This window comes from Naegleria lovaniensis (assembly GCF_003324165.1).
Source record: "Naegleria lovaniensis strain ATCC 30569 chromosome Unknown tig007, whole genome shotgun sequence".
Classification (NCBI taxonomy): Eukaryota; Heterolobosea; class Eutetramitea; order Acrasida; family Naegleriidae; genus Naegleria; species Naegleria lovaniensis.
This window is the reverse complement of record NW_025407829.1, coordinates 38,725-55,922: the sequence shown is the minus strand read 5'-3', so window position 1 is coordinate 55,922 and position 17,198 is coordinate 38,725. Positions and strand designations below refer to the sequence as shown.

General features: G+C 37.9%; 6 protein-coding genes across 6 annotated transcripts; 3 read left to right on the top strand and 3 right to left on the bottom strand.

The window, feature by feature from the left end:
* Positions 1-43: 43 nt before the first annotated feature.
* On the bottom strand, positions 44-6,036 carry C9374_013858 (uncharacterized protein; the record flags this gene model as incomplete). The annotated part of the gene is made up of 2 exons (XM_044689781.1): positions 44-5,812; positions 5,929-6,036. The coding sequence occupies 2 exons, from the start codon at positions 6,034-6,036 to the stop codon at positions 44-46; spliced, it is 5,877 nt and encodes a 1,958-aa protein (XP_044553290.1).
* A 285-nt stretch (positions 6,037-6,321) lies between these two features.
* Positions 6,322-6,894, top strand: C9374_013857 (uncharacterized protein; the record flags this gene model as incomplete). The annotated part of the gene is made up of 1 exon (XM_044689779.1): positions 6,322-6,894. One exon carries the CDS (start codon positions 6,322-6,324, stop codon positions 6,892-6,894), a length of 573 nt encoding a protein of 190 aa, XP_044553289.1.
* A 407-nt stretch (positions 6,895-7,301) lies between these two features.
* On the top strand, positions 7,302-9,572 carry C9374_013856 (uncharacterized protein; the record flags this gene model as incomplete). The annotated part of the gene is made up of 1 exon (XM_044689778.1): positions 7,302-9,572. One exon carries the CDS (start codon positions 7,302-7,304, stop codon positions 9,570-9,572), a length of 2,271 nt encoding a protein of 756 aa, XP_044553288.1.
* Positions 9,573-9,814: 242 nt separating this feature from the next.
* Positions 9,815-11,687, bottom strand: C9374_013855 (uncharacterized protein; the record flags this gene model as incomplete). Its single annotated transcript, XM_044689777.1, has 2 exons — positions 9,815-11,149; positions 11,307-11,687. 2 exons carry the CDS (start codon positions 11,685-11,687, stop codon positions 9,815-9,817), a joined length of 1,716 nt encoding a protein of 571 aa, XP_044553287.1.
* Positions 11,688-11,804: 117 nt separating this feature from the next.
* Positions 11,805-12,674, top strand: C9374_013854 (uncharacterized protein; the record flags this gene model as incomplete). Its single annotated transcript, XM_044689776.1, has 1 exon — positions 11,805-12,674. The coding sequence occupies one exon, from the start codon at positions 11,805-11,807 to the stop codon at positions 12,672-12,674; it is 870 nt and encodes a 289-aa protein (XP_044553286.1).
* A 58-nt stretch (positions 12,675-12,732) lies between these two features.
* Positions 12,733-17,133, bottom strand: C9374_013853 (uncharacterized protein; the record flags this gene model as incomplete). The annotated part of the gene is made up of 1 exon (XM_044689775.1): positions 12,733-17,133. One exon carries the CDS (start codon positions 17,131-17,133, stop codon positions 12,733-12,735), a length of 4,401 nt encoding a protein of 1,466 aa, XP_044553285.1.
* Positions 17,134-17,198: the final 65 nt, after the last annotated feature.

The window sequence follows — 17,198 nt, the reverse complement described above, 5'->3', positions numbered from 1 at the left end:
TCAGACAAAACTTGTTCACGTCATCTTCCTTAGTAACGACCGACTAGTTTTTCATAAACTGTTCTGTATACTTGTATAACATTATTGATGCGCTGACATGGACATTCAAACTTCTCAACACGCCTAATTGGGGAATTTCCACACAAACATCTAACAAGGACAATAACTCGGCTGGAATTCCTTCTCTTTCTTTGCCCAACAAAATACAGCACTTTTCTGGAAATTGGAAATTGGGCAACATGACGCTCGTGGAAGTTTGTTCCAATCCGACAATGGCGTAACCTTCTTGTTTCTTTTGTAAGAGATATTGAGGTAGGTCTGTAGGTTGGCAAGCTTCAACTGGAATCCAATATTCTGCACTCACTGATATTGTTTTAAATTCATCCATTTCGAGAACGTTCAAATGTGGAAGAATGAGTTTTTCTGCTGCGAAGATTTCACACGTTCTTGAAAGTCCTGCCAAGTTTGGAATTCGATCCACAAGTGAAGCAATCATAATGACGGATTGTCGTTTTCTAGATTTTTCAATGACAGCTCTTGGATTCAATTCATTTTGAATTTCCATTTCCGACCATGGTGTAATTTTTCTTTGGAAATTCAATTGTGTAGAATCATTAAGGTCTTCTGAATTTTGTTGTTCCTCATTCGATTCCTCATTCTCTTGTTCGATCTGTGCATCTGCCATCATGGATGGATTCGTTTCTGTTAATCCAAATTTCACACGGAATTTCTCAATAATTGACGAATCGAAAACGCTGGCGAGACCTTTGTAAATAATCGAGGCATGTTTTTTGTTATGGCTTGATGGGATCACATGTTCTCTCCATTCAGCGGTAAACGTTCTTGCAACATGACACAAGACAGAAATGGTTGTGAAATCATCAATAGATCCAACTGGAATCATTGAGGTTGTGAGCGATTGCTGATTTCCTTCCACATCAATGAGACTGTTCATGATGGCATTAATGGTACTCACTCCGAATTGAGGTTTGAACATTCGGTCGAATAAATCCTTGGTGAAACCCATGGTGGATATGTAAAATAGAGAATAAATTACTAAATCTATATCTTCCATCATTGTTTTTAGGTGATATTCTGTTGGATTGTCATTCACCAAATTGGTGCCTTCATAGAAATAATTCAAAAATAATTGTTGAGCTGTTTTTACGGGCTCTACAACAATGGTACTTTCGTATTTTCCAAGCCACTTTTGCACGTTCTGAGAGTTATGTAAAAAGTAATACACTCGTTTCAACAAGTCATTATTTTTCATCATGTCTTGTCCTTTCTTGTTGTTCATTTCTTCCATTCGATAGATAATATTTCTCAGCATGATATGTGTCACTACACGTACTGTGTGGAAATTTGAGGTAGAATAAACAAAGAGCCCGTTCAATAACACATGTAGCCAATTATTCTTAGGATCCACGGTCGAGTCTTGCAACAACAAGTCTTCTGGAGAATAAATTAATACATTTCCAACAAGAGAGACGACCGAGCTTAAATATTGCTGTCTGGCATTCATGTCCTCTACCAAACGACAATGAAGAGAATGGAACCCCAATAAAGGGAATTTCAATAACATCACCAATGTAAATAGTTCTTGTAATTTTCGAACTGAAGGTGGATTGTCCAAGAAGAGGCAATCCCAAACTTTTCCAGAACCATTCGTTTCATGTAATAAATTCACGGACTGTAATATTTCTAAATCTATCAAGGGAGCTAGCATGCACAGAATTTGCCAAATTCGAATCTTTTTACAATGTTTAGGTGATCCAGGCATGATTGGTTGTTTCTTTAGATATGCATTTGAAATATTCATTTCAACCAGGTGGCCCACCAATGTTTTGATAAATTCTCGATCTTTGTCAGTATCCAATCCATCAATCATACAAAAGATGGCACTCTTTAAGATTTTTGGAGCGTTGATCATTGCAGGATAGGTCAAGGTTCGTTGCTTGGAGTTGTGGTTACTGTCAGAAGCTGTTTCTTCTTTGCAATATGAGCACAACGATTTAAATGCTCGTTCTGTTTCTTCAAGTTCGTCATACTCATTTGCTTCTGGGCAATAAAAGATTAACGAAACAAAATCAGAAATCATGTGTTTTCTAGATACATTGGCAGTGTTCGGTAACTCTCTCCACTTTTTGGATGCAAACGATTTGATGAACTGCAAACCAAGAACAAGTCCAAGCTTTGCAACACTCTTTGCATATTCCGTGAAAATCTTTTCGCAAAGTTTTGAAATCTCTAACGCCTCATAGAGAGCTGGATTTTTGCAAATATTAAAATCTAAAACAATTTCAAAGAATGCAGCCATGTTCACATGCTCATTGGTATATCTGTGGCCATGGGTTCCTCCTTCAGCACCTGTAGATCCTTTCAAAAGGGACCAAGCAGTATTGATGCATCTCTTCAGTTTGTCAATTTCAATAAAGTTCAAGCCATTCTCGTTTTGAATTAACATGTTTCGAATGAGATATTTCAGGCAATTAATGACGAGAACAGTTGTCTCGTTCGAAAGAACGTCTAAACTGTCCATACACTTTTCGAGGAATTCAACATTGAATTCCTTGTCATGACGAATGGTGTTGAGAATTTGCTTGTCCTCTTCGTTCATCTCATGTTGTTTCTCTTCGAAAATCAGAGGCATTAAACATTCGATAGCTCCCCATTTTTTGTCACAAATTTCTGAAATAATGTAATTTGGTTTCATGATCCAATCAAAGTCATCTCCCAATAATTCCTTGTAACCATAGGCTGAGGATGGAATAATAAAATAAGATATAGGTAATATAGTGTTGAGATGATGTGAAATTTTGGAAAAATTCCTCGAATGACTCTCAACAATGGAGATCACCTTGGCGACACACAATAACCGTAAAGTTATATTGTTCACTAACAAGGTTATCATTCCAATATGATCATTTCTTGAGCTGTCCTCCATAGTTGTATTGCCAATCGATTGCTCAATCAGCAGTGAAAGGAAATTACCACTTGTTATAGTTCCGAAATAGTTTGTTAGATGAGTGGAAATTTCTGTCAAGAGAGGATAAAGCATTTCTCTTTGCAAGTATTCATAGTCTTCGTGATGAGCAAGTAAAAATTGTGAAACACAAAGCAAGCAATTCACAACCCCTTTAAAGCAATCATAATTTGAATAATTGAAAATTGTAAAATTCTTCTCCATCAATATTTGGTTGTAAAATTGTGTCAGTTCTTGAATACTTGTACAAGATGTGGCCAATAGCTCTCCTCGGATGAACAATAATATACTTTCTAAATTGGTTCTCGTAAAGATCATGGAGCAAATTGTGTCCTGGACTTTCTTCATTATGTATTGTTCTTTGCTGTCACAAGTAGTGACAAACAAGCATGAATTTAGTATGGCCGATAGCAAATCTAGCATCCTAATTTTGACAGAATGTGCCATTTGGGTATGTGTATAGAGTTTTTCTAACATTTGAGGAAAAGTCAATGACAAATTGAACGACAGCACTGTGTGACACTGTTCTTCGATAGAATTCTCATTCCACGGAATGAAATACAATAGAGCAGCAAATTTTTCAATGCTCGAGTATGTCATGATACTGGAGGTTGTGTCTGATAGTAAGTGATTAAGCAAGGATTGCATATAAGTCAAATAAACCTTCTCAAAACTCTCTCTGCATGAGCCAAACCAATGTCGAAGTCGCCTCAATAAGCCAATATCTGAAGAATACGTTAGCGGATCGATAGAACTAGCACTGCTAAATAATTTTCCAATAATGTCCATCAATTGCTGAGGATTTTCGTCACATAGTTTCTTGAAACTGAAACAATTTACAATGACGTCAAGTGCTGAACTGTACAATCTTAGTTTAAGCCACAAAGATTGCTCGCTTAATTGGAATAGAACGAATTTTTCACAGAATGCGCTAAAATCACTCAAGTCTAAATACTCTTTTTCTGATGAGAATTTCATTCTTACTAGAATTAATAAAAAGAAAGAAAGAGCAACTCTAGACCATCTAGCAGAAGCGATTTTTGCAATAAAAGCCTGTACAAACTTCTTCTTCAACCCAATCTTTTCTAAAGTAGCAAAATAAGCATCGAAAAAAAGAAATACCTTCTCTCCAATGTAGTCTTGTTTCGTTGTGAAAAGCTTTGACATTGCAATGCAGTCAATAAATTCTCCACACATAAATGATTTGTCCAAAAGTAAATTCTTCTCCAAAATTTCATTGCTGTCATTGGCTGTAATCAAGACGCGATCTTCAATGGTATTGTGAAGATCAAGCATTGAATGGACAACTAATTTTACAACAGCAAAGTTTGCATGCCTCATTGCACGAATCCACAATACTCTCACAAATCTCTGGTCAATAAAATACTTGAATGGTTTCTCTTCAGTTTTTTTAGGGATGAGTTCAAATATACATTCCCAAACAGGCTTGATTAGATGGAGAGAATGATTCTCTAAAGATTCATAAATCATGAAAAATGTTTGCCATTGATGTTGAATCATTTCATGAATTTTTAACAGTGAGCTTTCCTCTTCGTTGTGTTGAGTTGTTTTCTTGGCTTGTTTCTTTTTTGTTTGAGCTTCTCTTGCTTTGACATTCTCGAAAACTTGTTTTGGAATGATTGGTTGTGTGAGGAAGGAAGAAAGTTTCTCTGTGTTAGACATGTACGGATACGAACAGGTGGTATCAAGAATTAGCCGTTTGATGAGATAGAGAGCTCTCTTTCCAATAAATGTCTCAGAATTGACAACCAGGTTTTCCAAAATACTTTCCCATATCCATTCAAATTGTCTCAAATCTAGGGTAAAGGATTGAGAATCAAGATCAATTTTGAAAAACTCATCGTACCATTGACAGAGAAGCATCAATGATTCGTGCAATAATTGTTCGAAAAATAATTGTTTGGTTTTTGAATCGGAAGAAATATTTTGTAAAAATGTGTCACTATCTTGCAACAGGGAGCATTGATTCATAATTTGAATCACCTGCAAAATTTCACGCAAGTGTTCTCTTGAATTGTTGGAATTTCGATAACTGTGCTGAATGAAGTGTGGCATTAAATTCAGGAAGAAACACTTTCTTAATCTTTCTGCCACTGCAATGTCAATATTCCATGTTTGGAGAGATGATAGTGTCAATCCAAATTTCAGTACTCCACGATTCTTAATGAATAGATCAAATAATTTTTCAAAATATTGTTCCATGACTTGGGTATTTGAAATATCTTGACAATCCAATAAATATTTTGAAAAGAGAATGATATTAGAAATGGAATGTTCATCATTGTTGAGGCTCTGAGATGTCTCTGAATCATTTGATTCTTTTTGAATAGAGCTATTCAAACTGCTACTCAAAGTATAAATGCAATAATTTAAGAGTGGAATTTTCTCGAATGAGTCAGAATTGTCTTCAATTTTGAGAATTTCTCGTGATAAATCTTGTACGAGAATATCTAGCGCTAGTGATAGAACTTTAGGGCTTGTTCGATCCATTTCCATAACGAGTGTCGACGAAGAGGTAGCGTTTCCATATGGCCCTGCTTGAGTGGCAGTGAATGAGGGGAAAAGTATTGGTAAACAAACGCTTTCAATAAAATACCTGTAATGTTGTTGTGGAGTATTTGGATGAGTTTCATCAAAAAGAACATTCAATGTCAGCAGACAATAATAAATCATGTCTACTTTTGATTGTTTCTGATGATTTTGTGAAATTGGCTCTGTGCTCACAGTGTCGCTACTTGTCATGATGTGTTCCAATTCTCTAAATAAAACATCTTCAATTAATTGATTTAAATCTTGTTTGGAAAACTAGTTCCGATGTGTTCGAGTCATTGATTCAATATTTTAATATTAAAACAAAATTAAAATCCAAATGAACATATTATTACATATTCCTCTCCGAACATCCGAACAGTCCAACCTACCAACACCAATTGTCTTATGAATGATTTTTCATCTTCTACATTTTTCCGAGTCGTAGTTTTTTCCATCAATGAAACCAAATGTTCAACAAAGTTGTGTGGTTGCGTCATTTTTTTTTTCCAATTACGAATTTAAATTCTCTTGAACTTCATTTACAACTCCAAGCACGCACTGCAGGAAAAGGACAGAAACTCAATGTTGCTAAAAACCAATGGTTTCAAAGAGTTTACAATCACTAGGTTACTCTTCCCTAAATACTCTTTCCATCTCTGTTAAGTATTTCACATGAATTTTTGATTGGTTGGATCCTCGAAGATCTGAAACAATCGTTCCAGTTCAAAACTTGTCAAAAAAAATTTCGAACACATTCAACACACACACTCGAACATATCCTCATGATCGAATCTGCCGCCAACAACAACAACATTCCTCCTCACAACGAGACTTGTTCTTCTTCGTCGTCATCATGTCATGAAACTTTCATGAAACGTGCCATTGAACTCTCTCGTCAAGCCTGTTCTCACGCTCACGGACACAATCATCCCTTCGGAGCTCTCTTACTCGATCACACCACTCAAACCATTGTCTTGGAAGCAGAAAACACAGTCATGACAGATCAAGATAAAACCAAACACGCCGAACTCAATCTATGTTCCATGGCTAGCCAGAAATTCTCTCGAGATTATCTTTCTGAAAAGTGCACACTCTATACCTCCACAGAACCATGCATCATGTGTACGGGAGCAATTTTCTGGGTCGGTATTGGTCGTGTGGTGTATGCATGTTCGGCCGATAAGTTACGAGAAATTGTTTCACGTAAACAGCACAATGAAAATGAAAAATCGAGTGGAAGTTTAACGATTGGATGTCATGAGATATTTCGAGAGAGATCACGTGGATTAAAGGTAGAGGTGGTTGGACCAGTTCTGGAGGAAGAAGCTGCTGCTGTTCATGAAGAGTATTGGTAATTAAATTCATTTGGAAATGTGTTTTTTGGAAGCAATAAATGTTGTCAATAACAATATGTATAAACCCCATATTTTGTAAACGTTGATTCTTTGTGTCATTGAGAATATTCATGGTTGATTTTACAAGATGACATTCTGATTTTCCATAAAATTCAAAACGCGAATTCAAGTTGCTCACACAAACATACTTCCAAATTTGTCAATTATCCTTTTGCAATTTCTTACTTTTGTGTTTTCTCCAAATTTAACCACCACACAAAACCATCTTAATTTTGTTCTTGCAATGGATCGTCTCTCTCCAATTTTCTTTAAACTAAAAAGTTAAAATAACATTTTCAAAAACATTGTTAAAAAACTCTCAATTTCCCACATTCTCACACACAAGAAGAACCTCAACAACAACCAAAATGATTACTTCACAACAATTCACTCAAGCACGCCAAAATGTCATGCAATTCAGTAAGAAAGCCTTCTTCTTTCCATTCCAAGCTTTCAAATTTGTGTTTCATTTGTGGTTTGCATTGACTCGTTTCTTCATGTTTGATCTTCCCATTGCAACTCTCTCGTGGTTTTATCATTTCATCATGGGATCCTTTGTCGTGAGACTCTTTGTCTTGCCTATCGCCAAATGGATTGTTCATCATGTTGAAAAACCCATTCAAGAACAATTGAGATCAAGTCCACTTGTGAAAAAAGCCATTCGTCAAATTCCAGCAAGTCTCTCTCCCAATCAAGTGAAGGAATTGAAACAAGAAATTGAACAAAAGGATCAACACATTCAGACTCTGCTCCATGAAAAGTCAGATCTCTCTCGTTTGTTGCATGACAAGGAACTTGAATTGAATGAAAAGTTGCAAAGTAGTAGTAGTAGTATACAACTCTCTGAAATGGAATCGAAAATTTCAAGTCTCATGACTCAATTGGAGAGTTTGAAATCTGAGAAGGATAAACTCGTGAAGGAAAAGAATACGTTGGAACATACTTCGTTGTCACAACTCCAAATGATGAAACAAGTAGAGACCATGTTGAATATTCAGGCGAATAAGGTGAAGGAACTCGAACTTGTTAAAGATCAAGTTCGTAATGAATATGAAAAGATTCTGAAAGAGAATGAACGTCTTCGATCTGAACATGGCCAAATCGATAATCAAAATAAGAAACAATTCGATTCTCTTAAAAAGGAAAATGACAAGTTGAAACGAGAATATGACAAGTTGCAACAACAGAATGAAAAGTTGGAATCTCAAATTTCCATTCTCAATGGTCAACTCTCCACTCTGGATCAGGAAAATCGATCGTTGCGTGAAACCAAATTTCTAATGGAAAAGGCACAAAAGGAACAAGTTCAACGCGAGGATGCTTTTCAAAAATTGAAACAAGATTTGGATCTTTCGAATAACAAGATTCATGAACGTGACTCGGCTGTGAATTCTCTCAAACACAAAGTCAGTGAAAAAGAGAGGGAAGTTGCCTTGTTGAGAGAACAAGTTCGAATTCTAGATTCTGAATTGAAATCCAAAAGTAAGGAATCTGAAATGTACTCTCAACGAATTGATCAATTGCAACAGGTGGAAGAAATTTCACATAGTAGTGAAAATTACTTGCCAACACCAAATTTGAGATCGGAAGAAGAGATGTTAGTGAATCCACAAATTGCTGAGAAGGCCATTGAGGAAATAGAAGAAGAGAATGTTCCTTCAGCATCGTTTGGACTCATGGATGTGGGAATTGATGAGAAGGCACTCAAAGGTGAAGCCATTTCCGCCTCTTCTCAGAAGAAAACACATGATCAGCAAGAGAAGGCCATTAGCTCAAGCATGAAGGAGAAGAATGAAAGATATGAAGGTGACCTTGTTTCTTCACAAAAAGAAGAGAAACCACTGTCTAAAGGTCTTTCTAAGGAGAGTGGTATTGGTGGTGGCATTTCACAAGCAGGTTCGAGTGCTCTCAAGGGAAATATTGATCAGGAAGAGGTCTCTGGACCCTCTAAAGCGAAAATACAATCCAAGGATGTTGATAAGCAAGAAGTTTCTGATGTCTACTCTTCGAAATATGTAGAACCTCAACAGAAGGATATTTCAAGTGAGAAGCCAATAAGTAAGGAGGTGCAGCAAGAAAGTATTGAAGAAAAACCCAAGCTCTATCAAGCAGATGATAATTACATTCCAGAACTGGCTGACATGTTGGATAGTGTTGAGAAGGGAGAAATTGAGAATGTTCAATTCCAATCCATTGCATGTATTCCCAAGTTGAAGGGCTCTCTCGTGAATTTGATTTCAGATCAAATCGATGACATTCTCTCTGTGTTGCAGAATAGTGATCAGGTCTCATTTGTGGACTTTTCAGATTGTGGTCTAGATACGGACTTTGCAAAGCGAATTTTGAATTCCATAGCCATCAATAATAGTATTGAAATTATGGACTTGGGATGTAATGAAAAAGTGGAGCCTAATCTGCTTGTGGATGACTTGATAAATTTCTTCTCACAGAATAAGAAGTGTCAGAAATTCTTGGCCAAGGATTGGAAATTCTCTGATGATAACATTTCCAAGATTATCAATATCATCCATGACAAGAATAACAGTTTAACAGAATTCAAGTTTGATGACAGCAATGTGAGCCAGGATCAAATTCAGTTGTTGAATGAATCAACCAAAAGAAATGTGAGTGCCATTTAACGTCATGTCCATGTATCTTGTGTTTTATATCTTTGCATTTATACCAATAATAATAAATTCTGTGCTATTATAAAATGAGCTGTTTTATGAAAGTTTCACTGTAAATGTAATTGTTAAAATGTAATCACAGGTAAACAAGTATCTCGTTTCATGAAAGAACATACATTAAAAATTCGACATGATGCCGCGCTTACAGACATGTTGCAAAATTGTACAAGTAATATTGTAATTCCATGAATAGTTTACCAGCTGTCATCTTCCGATTCTGAGGATCCATCTTCTTCTGGTGGTCGTGAGGGTGGGGGAATAACTGGCAGCTCAGTTGCCGCAGATGAATCAGCAGCTGTGGTCGTAGGTGTTGTCGTTGTAGGTGTTGAAGATGCAGGTTGAGGAGGAGGAATAATATCAGAAGATTCTTTCTTATCCTTTTTCTTCTTCTTTTTCTTGTTGTCATCCTTGCTTCCCTCAATGGCATTTCTTCTAAGGCTGATTTTTCTGAACAAGTCGCTCATCATGTCACCACCTCCGCCAGAAGATTTTTGAGGCGCCGAGTCTTCTTTTGATGTTTCCTTGTCACGATACTTGTTTGCTTTCTTTAACTTGTTCTTGGAGAAGTTTCGAATAGAAGCTAAAAGATCAGATCTATCACCACCACCTCCGCCTCCGCCATCTTCTGCGTTATTGGCAGTTGCATCAGCATCACCTCCTGTCTCAGCAGATGAGACAACCGCAACTGGAGGAGTTGGAATGGTTGATGTTGGAGGTGGAGGAATATTGCCCATGGTTGTTGGTGGTGGTGGAATGTTACCTCCCATCGTCGGAGGAGGAATGTTACCTCCCATCGTAGGTGGAGGTGGAATGCTGCCACTTGTCATCGTTGGAGGTGGGGGAACAGAACCAGAGGTGACAGGTGGTGGAGGAACACCAGCATTCGTTGTTGAGGCTGTTGAAGGAACCATCTCTGGAGTTGAAGCAATGGCAGTACCGGAAGAGGTACTTCCTAAATCCAAAGAAGGTAACGAAGATGGAGCGATGGAAGGCATATTATCAAGAGAAAGATCCCATTGTTTGGTGTCTACAATATTTGGTAAACCAAGATTGGAAGGAAATTCGAACATGGGTAATTCTCTAATTGTTGGAACGAATGGCTTAATGTTTTGTTCTTGCAACGCTGACGAGCCCCAATACATGTCATAGATGGAATCTTTGGATAAGGATGGTGGTGCAGGATCAATGTACAAACTCGAGGCAGCACTAAGGAAATCGTGTGCATTGCCACTATTGGCTCCACCTTTTCCATCGTGTGAATTGCCTGATTTCTCATCGGACATGGCCAACATCATCATGGTCGTGTGATAGTTTGCGAGGAGAGGATCAGCTCCATGATAACGTGAATAGACGTTCATGTTGGTATTGAAACAAAGTAATTCGCTCACAGATTGAATATGATTGAAAGGAAGTTTTCCAATGCCATCTTCGACCTTCTTTGCGAGAGCGAGTGATGCTTTGGATTTTTGTTGTTTGTGTTGACGTGTGGGAGATTTTTCAAAGTGATCAATTGGATTGTAACGCTTATGCTGTTGTTGTGTTGTGAATATGTGTTAGTGATCATCATCATGAGGCAGAAGATATTTTGTACCATCAAAATTAAAATGATTTCATCATGAGTTCACAAATAATGATTTCAATTTTCACGTATATACACACACACACATGAATAGCTCATCAACTTACATTATACAGAATATTATTTGGTCCAGGATTATACTTGTGGAATTCCATTTGTTGAATACCAATTCTATCCCGTAACGAAAAACTTGGTTTATATTCATCACTCGAGATGGTTTCCTTATCGGGATAATGAGGACTACTCAACACTCGGGTTGCTTCATTCTTACGTTCATTCTGTATGCACTCCACGGCTTGTTGAGCCACAATAGCTCTCCGTTGTACTTGATTCAGAATATTCCGATGTTCATTCACCTTGTCCGTAATTCTCTGAAACACGGAAACACTCACTCTCTCCAAATGCTCCAGTGCATCCAACATTTGTTGAATGTTTTCAATTCGGTTGTGTTGATAGAGCACTGGAAATTCGTAGATATTTTGTGCCATTTTTTTTTTAAAACTCAAAAAAAAATCTGGAATGAAGATTTTGTTGGAAACAAAGGAATTGAGTGTTCATTGATTAGGGTTTCCAATGTGCAACGAGTAAAACCATCTCAACGTGTCATGTATTTCGTAAGATCCTTCTTCAAAAACCTTTTATCACCAAAATCTTACACTTGTAAGGGAAAAACTAAGTTAATCTGCAGATTTAATCACCTGATAAAACCGAAAAACCAATATGTCGACCAACGTCAAAAGTCATCGTCACATATTTTCAAAGAAATTCCGATTGAACTTTTCGCTTGCATTGCATCGTATTTTGATCTCAATGAATTATTTAATATGGGATTGTGTGATCAATATTTATTGAAATTATTATTCAATTTATCTCCTCAAAAAGTGAGCGAGTTAATCAAACAAAAATCCAAAATGAAGAAAAAGAGTAAAAAATCCATGGCCTTTGAGGAGAAAGAGGCATCGTTATGGAAAGAAGCAGACTCGACTCTTGTGACACCTCTCTCGAAAGATGATTTTGATTTGATTCAAACAAAAGTGTGGCGCACACTCGTTCAACATTATTTTCCATTCTTTGACATGAATTTAAATATTCAAAATTGGATGCAAGTCGTTCGAATTAGAGTCACACGCTTGAGAAAATACACTTATTTGACCTTGAATCAAGTTTCTGTTCAACCTCAACCAAAAACTTTTTTGAACGAGAAGAATGAGCCTTTGCCCATAAGTATCGACGAAGATACCCAATATGAAACACCTTTCATTGAAAATTGTGATCTAGTATATGAATGTCCAGTGGTTTCAGAATTATTCTCAACATCAAGATATGCGGAAAGTGTTCACTGTCACAAGTGCAACAAGAAAGTTCTATTTATTACTTCTCTTAGTCAATTCAAAGCATTGATTGGTACGGAACAATGTGTTGCGTTTAATCAACCGTATGGAGCATGTGGTGGTTTTTGTGGAGGTCTGATTTAATCCTTGCGTCTGTAAAATTAATTAACCAATGTTTCCAACTTTTTTCCAATCTTGATGACTAGACAAGTTTTGATTGTGTCAAGAATGCCAATGTCTTTGGTGTGAGAGGATCCTCTTGAAATTCACTACCAGATGCCTGTTGTTGAACATGGGAGTTATTAGTACCATTATTATTGTTCGTATTGTTGTTGTTGTTCGACTGACTATTTCGTTCAAAGAAATTAAAGCTTGGTAAATCTGAACCGAGATTGGCACTGGTTGGAGTCCCCAATAAATTAATTGGCGATAACATATTGTTGCTGTTTGCATTGTCCTCTAATAACTCTGAAAGATAATCATTGATGAATGAGGTGTCACTTGAATTGCTCGTAGTCTTCAACTTGTTGAAATCAATTTTGTTTTGAGGTTGAAGCATTTGAATAAGGTTTTGAGGTCGAATACCTGATGTGTCACGTGGTTCCCCTTGTGGTTGCTGTATGGAAGATGTCTTTTGAGGTGGCTGTGTTGATGTTGGGGGTGAAAAGAATCCAGAAGTTGATGACGAGCCTTGATTACTGGAGGGTACCATTCCTAAAGGACTATATGTTGTGGTAGAGGAAAATCTTGGTGTGGAAATGTTTCCAAAGCCAGTTGGAGACCGTTGGAAATCAAAGAGTAACGAACTTTGGTAGGGAGGAGTCATTAAATCCAACACATTTTGTTGGCCAATGGACTGTAACATGTCATTGCTTGTTTGTGACGAAGAAGGCAGAGTAGTCTTTGGGGTAGTAGTGCTGACACCAGAGAGTTGTGTTGAGGAAGGTGGAACATTGGAAGTTGTTGTTACAGGAATACTATCCGAGTAAGTTGGTTGCATATTTAAGGCTGACGCTTCTGTTGCATTCATTGGCATTCCAGTCGTCAAGAAAAGAGGAGCATTGGCCATATTTGGTATATTTACAAGTGGGTTAAATGCAAGATTGGGATTCATAAAGGGTTGCGCTTGCTGCTGTAAATAAGGTTGTTGAGTGGTATCTAACACAGTGGTAGAGGCTGGTGTAATGAGACGAGCCGCATGCATTGGAGTAACTTTTCCTAACGATTTGGTGTCCACAGAGAGATTGGCAGGGAAGGGGCCTTTGGATTTTTTCGCAGAGGTGCCACCAACCGGAAGCATTTCAATATTGGCAGGAAGAGATGCGGCTGGTGCCTGCATGATGGAAGGGTATTTTCCTCTCAGGTGTGACATGTATTGTTGTGCCAGTTCGGGTCCTACTAGAGTTTGAATGAAAGAGCGAACTGCTGCTTGATGTTCCACTCTGTCCTTAATGGTGTCCAATGTATTCATGAGTGAAAGTAACTCATTCTCATATTGCACAAGAACCTCTCGTTCTTCCTCTGGCTCGAGGGGCTTCTTGACCTTTTGGGACTTCTTTTTGGTATCTTCTCTTCTTCGTTTGTTGGATGCTCCTTGTTTCGAAGAGGAAGCGGTGGACACACTTGAAATTCCAGAAGTGGTCGATGTGCTTTTCGCCAAATGAGAGACATCTTCCTCTTTCGCTGTTCCTGTCGTATTTGCTCCTGAAAAATAACTCTTCTTGTTTCTTCTTGCGAATATCTTGAAGGGTGCACTCTCCATGACGAGAATTGGCTTACGCTCCTTAAACTCGTGATTCAAGTAAAAGCAAACTCTCATGACAAACGAGCTCTTCTTGTTATGGAAAGGTAAGTCTGTGAATTGAATTTTTGTTTTGTTGTGAACGCATGACCACTTGTGAGCATCTTGTTCGTCTGCTTGTTCATGCTCTTTGATCTCTTGTTTGAGTTGATGGAGGAAAGGTTTGAATGCCTTAGCCTCAGTAGCTTCAATGGCCTCAATGGGTTGCAATGCAAGTTGTATGTCTCCATTGACAACTCCATTACATATTTTTCGAGTTGGATTCACTTCATCACGAACGAGTGACATTAGTTCGTCGTCATCTTCCATCTCTTCAATCTCTCCAACCAATGCTGTTTCAATGGTAGCTATAATAAAGCCGCCCAAGCTCATAGCCGATGCGTGCATGATACTTTCCAGGTTTTCCTTATGACTCATGAGTAGTTGAGTTGCTTTTTCAGTGCTTAGAAATACAGCAATATTGAATTGATATTTAAGACTAGAATAGAGAATGGGCGGTATTTGGTCCATGATGTTGTCTGTTCTTGTTTTGAGCATGAATGATGGTCGTTTGATCAAGGAATTGTCGTCTCGGTAGGCTGAATCTTGATAAAACACTTTCCATGAACGATCCTCGTTACCATTTCTATTCGCTCTTCCGAGCTGATGTCCACTCATTGTACTGGAAGAAGAAACGCTACTACGCCCTGCATCACTTGCCAAACTTCCCGAGCTGCTTCGTGACAGGCTGTGTGAAGAGGTTTCGTCATGATACTCAGAAGAGAGTATTGAGGAGGGCTTGGTTGGGTCTACCATGAGAGTGTTGGATCCTACTTGACTCGTGTCTGCTGCATTCGACTTTGGTATTGTTACTTTCATTTTTTCATTAAGGTTGTTGTATTGCATATTAATCCTATTAAGGTTATTGTTGTTGTTGGCAGTTGTGTGAAATAATGAATTGGTATATGGCATTGCATTTTGATCATTGCCAACAGTATCCATTCCATTACTGGATGCTGTATTGAACACTCTCAAAATATTCTCTAAAGTCGGTGTGTTCAATTCTTTAATTTCGGTAAGTCCTGATGTTACAGCATCATTTCCTTGTTCACCAGTTCCTGTACCAATATTTTCGGTCCAGAACTTTGAGGCTAAACTTGAAAAACTATTATTAGTGTCTTGAATGCCTCGATTAGTTTCAGAATTCTTTGAAATATTTTGTGTCATGCCGATATTATTGGTTGCTTGTTGATTCATGTTTCTCAACAACCATTCTGCGTCGGTCCTAGGGTTGTTTTTATCAACAGTTGATGTTGCAGTCATGAACTGTAACGGGTTTATGTTTTGTTGTTGTTGCTGTTGCAGTTGATCAAATCCAGACAATGTGTACTTGTTGTTATTCCCAGATTGAACTTGGTTGTTATTTTCGATCGCTGGTGATTTGTTTGCGTGGCTCAATTTTTTTTGATAGAAATTTCTATTCATAGCTTCTTCGTTTTGAGATGAAGCAAAAGGCTTCGTGCGGTCTGAAGAACTTATCGCTTGCTGAGGACGGAGGATGGATGAAGAAGGTTGCGGAGTATTGATCGAGGAGGTTAAGGTGTTTAAAAGTGTAGACAATGGCTGTTGTTGTGCTTGATAATACATGGGAAATGCAAAAGATGTCGGTGGTTGATTCAAAAGATTGGATTGCATGAAGGTTGAATTTGGATTTTGTGAAGGTGGAAAGGTTGGTTGTTGTTGTTGAGGAAGCGACAATTTCATAGTAGGGTTGTTGTCAGTATTCATAAAAGAAGGCTGCTGATTGGTTGAATATTGTGGTAAACTCAAAGATGGTTGAGGTTGTTGCATGTTCCACTGTTGCATATTGTTTGGCCTATTATTGTTGTCTTCAGGTAACACTGGAGTGGGTGTATTGGTCCCACTCGTCGATGAGGAGGATGAGGCCGATGACAATGAAGAGGTTGATGATTTCGTTGGTTGATGAGAATAATGAAGGATGGGTTGAACCATTCTGTTTTGGTTGAAGTTGTTCTTAAAAGCTTGTTCTTCTTCCAACCAATGTTGTCTTCTCACTTCGGATGTGTATTTAAATAAAGATGATGAGTACGAGTTAAGAGGATGGGAGGAGGCTTCTTCTTCCAAGTGAGTATTCTCTTCTTCGTCTGAGTCAAATAAAGATTCTAACTGCTTTTCCTTATAACCGTTATGAAAGCACTCAAATGATGTTGTTGTCTTGTGGATACAAGGATGAGTGTTGAGAGGAGTATGCTCTTCTTTTTCTTGTTGGAATTGATCAAATAGGGATACGTTTGATGATAAGGGTGATTGCGCGAGTGATGTTGCTGATGTAGGAACAAGTACTGAGGATCGTGGTGGTTTGGGTTCTTCTTCAAATTGAAGTGTGGAATGGCTGAGATTTAACGTGTCCAAGATCCCTTCGTTGTTATTGTTGTGGTTGTTATTATTATTGAGGTCGTTATGATCTGATTCGTCTTGGGAGAGGTGTTGGTGGTGGTCTTGTTCCTCATTCCCTAAAAGTGGAGAAGTTATTTCATCGTCATGATTTCCCAAAGGAGTAAGTGCATTCGTGCACAAATAAGCAATTTTTACATCATTGGTCAATTGATTAATATGTTGAATGTGTTGAGCTTGAGTGTACCCGGCGAGGCATTGATGATAAAAGTTGTTAATGATCATGGTAGCCATGTTGGCCATGGCAGCTGTGGTAGTGTGCGTGGAGGGACTCGGACCTACATGATTCATTTCAGAGCGAGAGGACAAGGGTGCATGAGCAGTATGGTAATGATACAATGGAATCATGCTTTGGTGGTGTTGTAATTGAGAATGTCGTTATTAATAATACGAATGATTAGGAGTAAAAGATC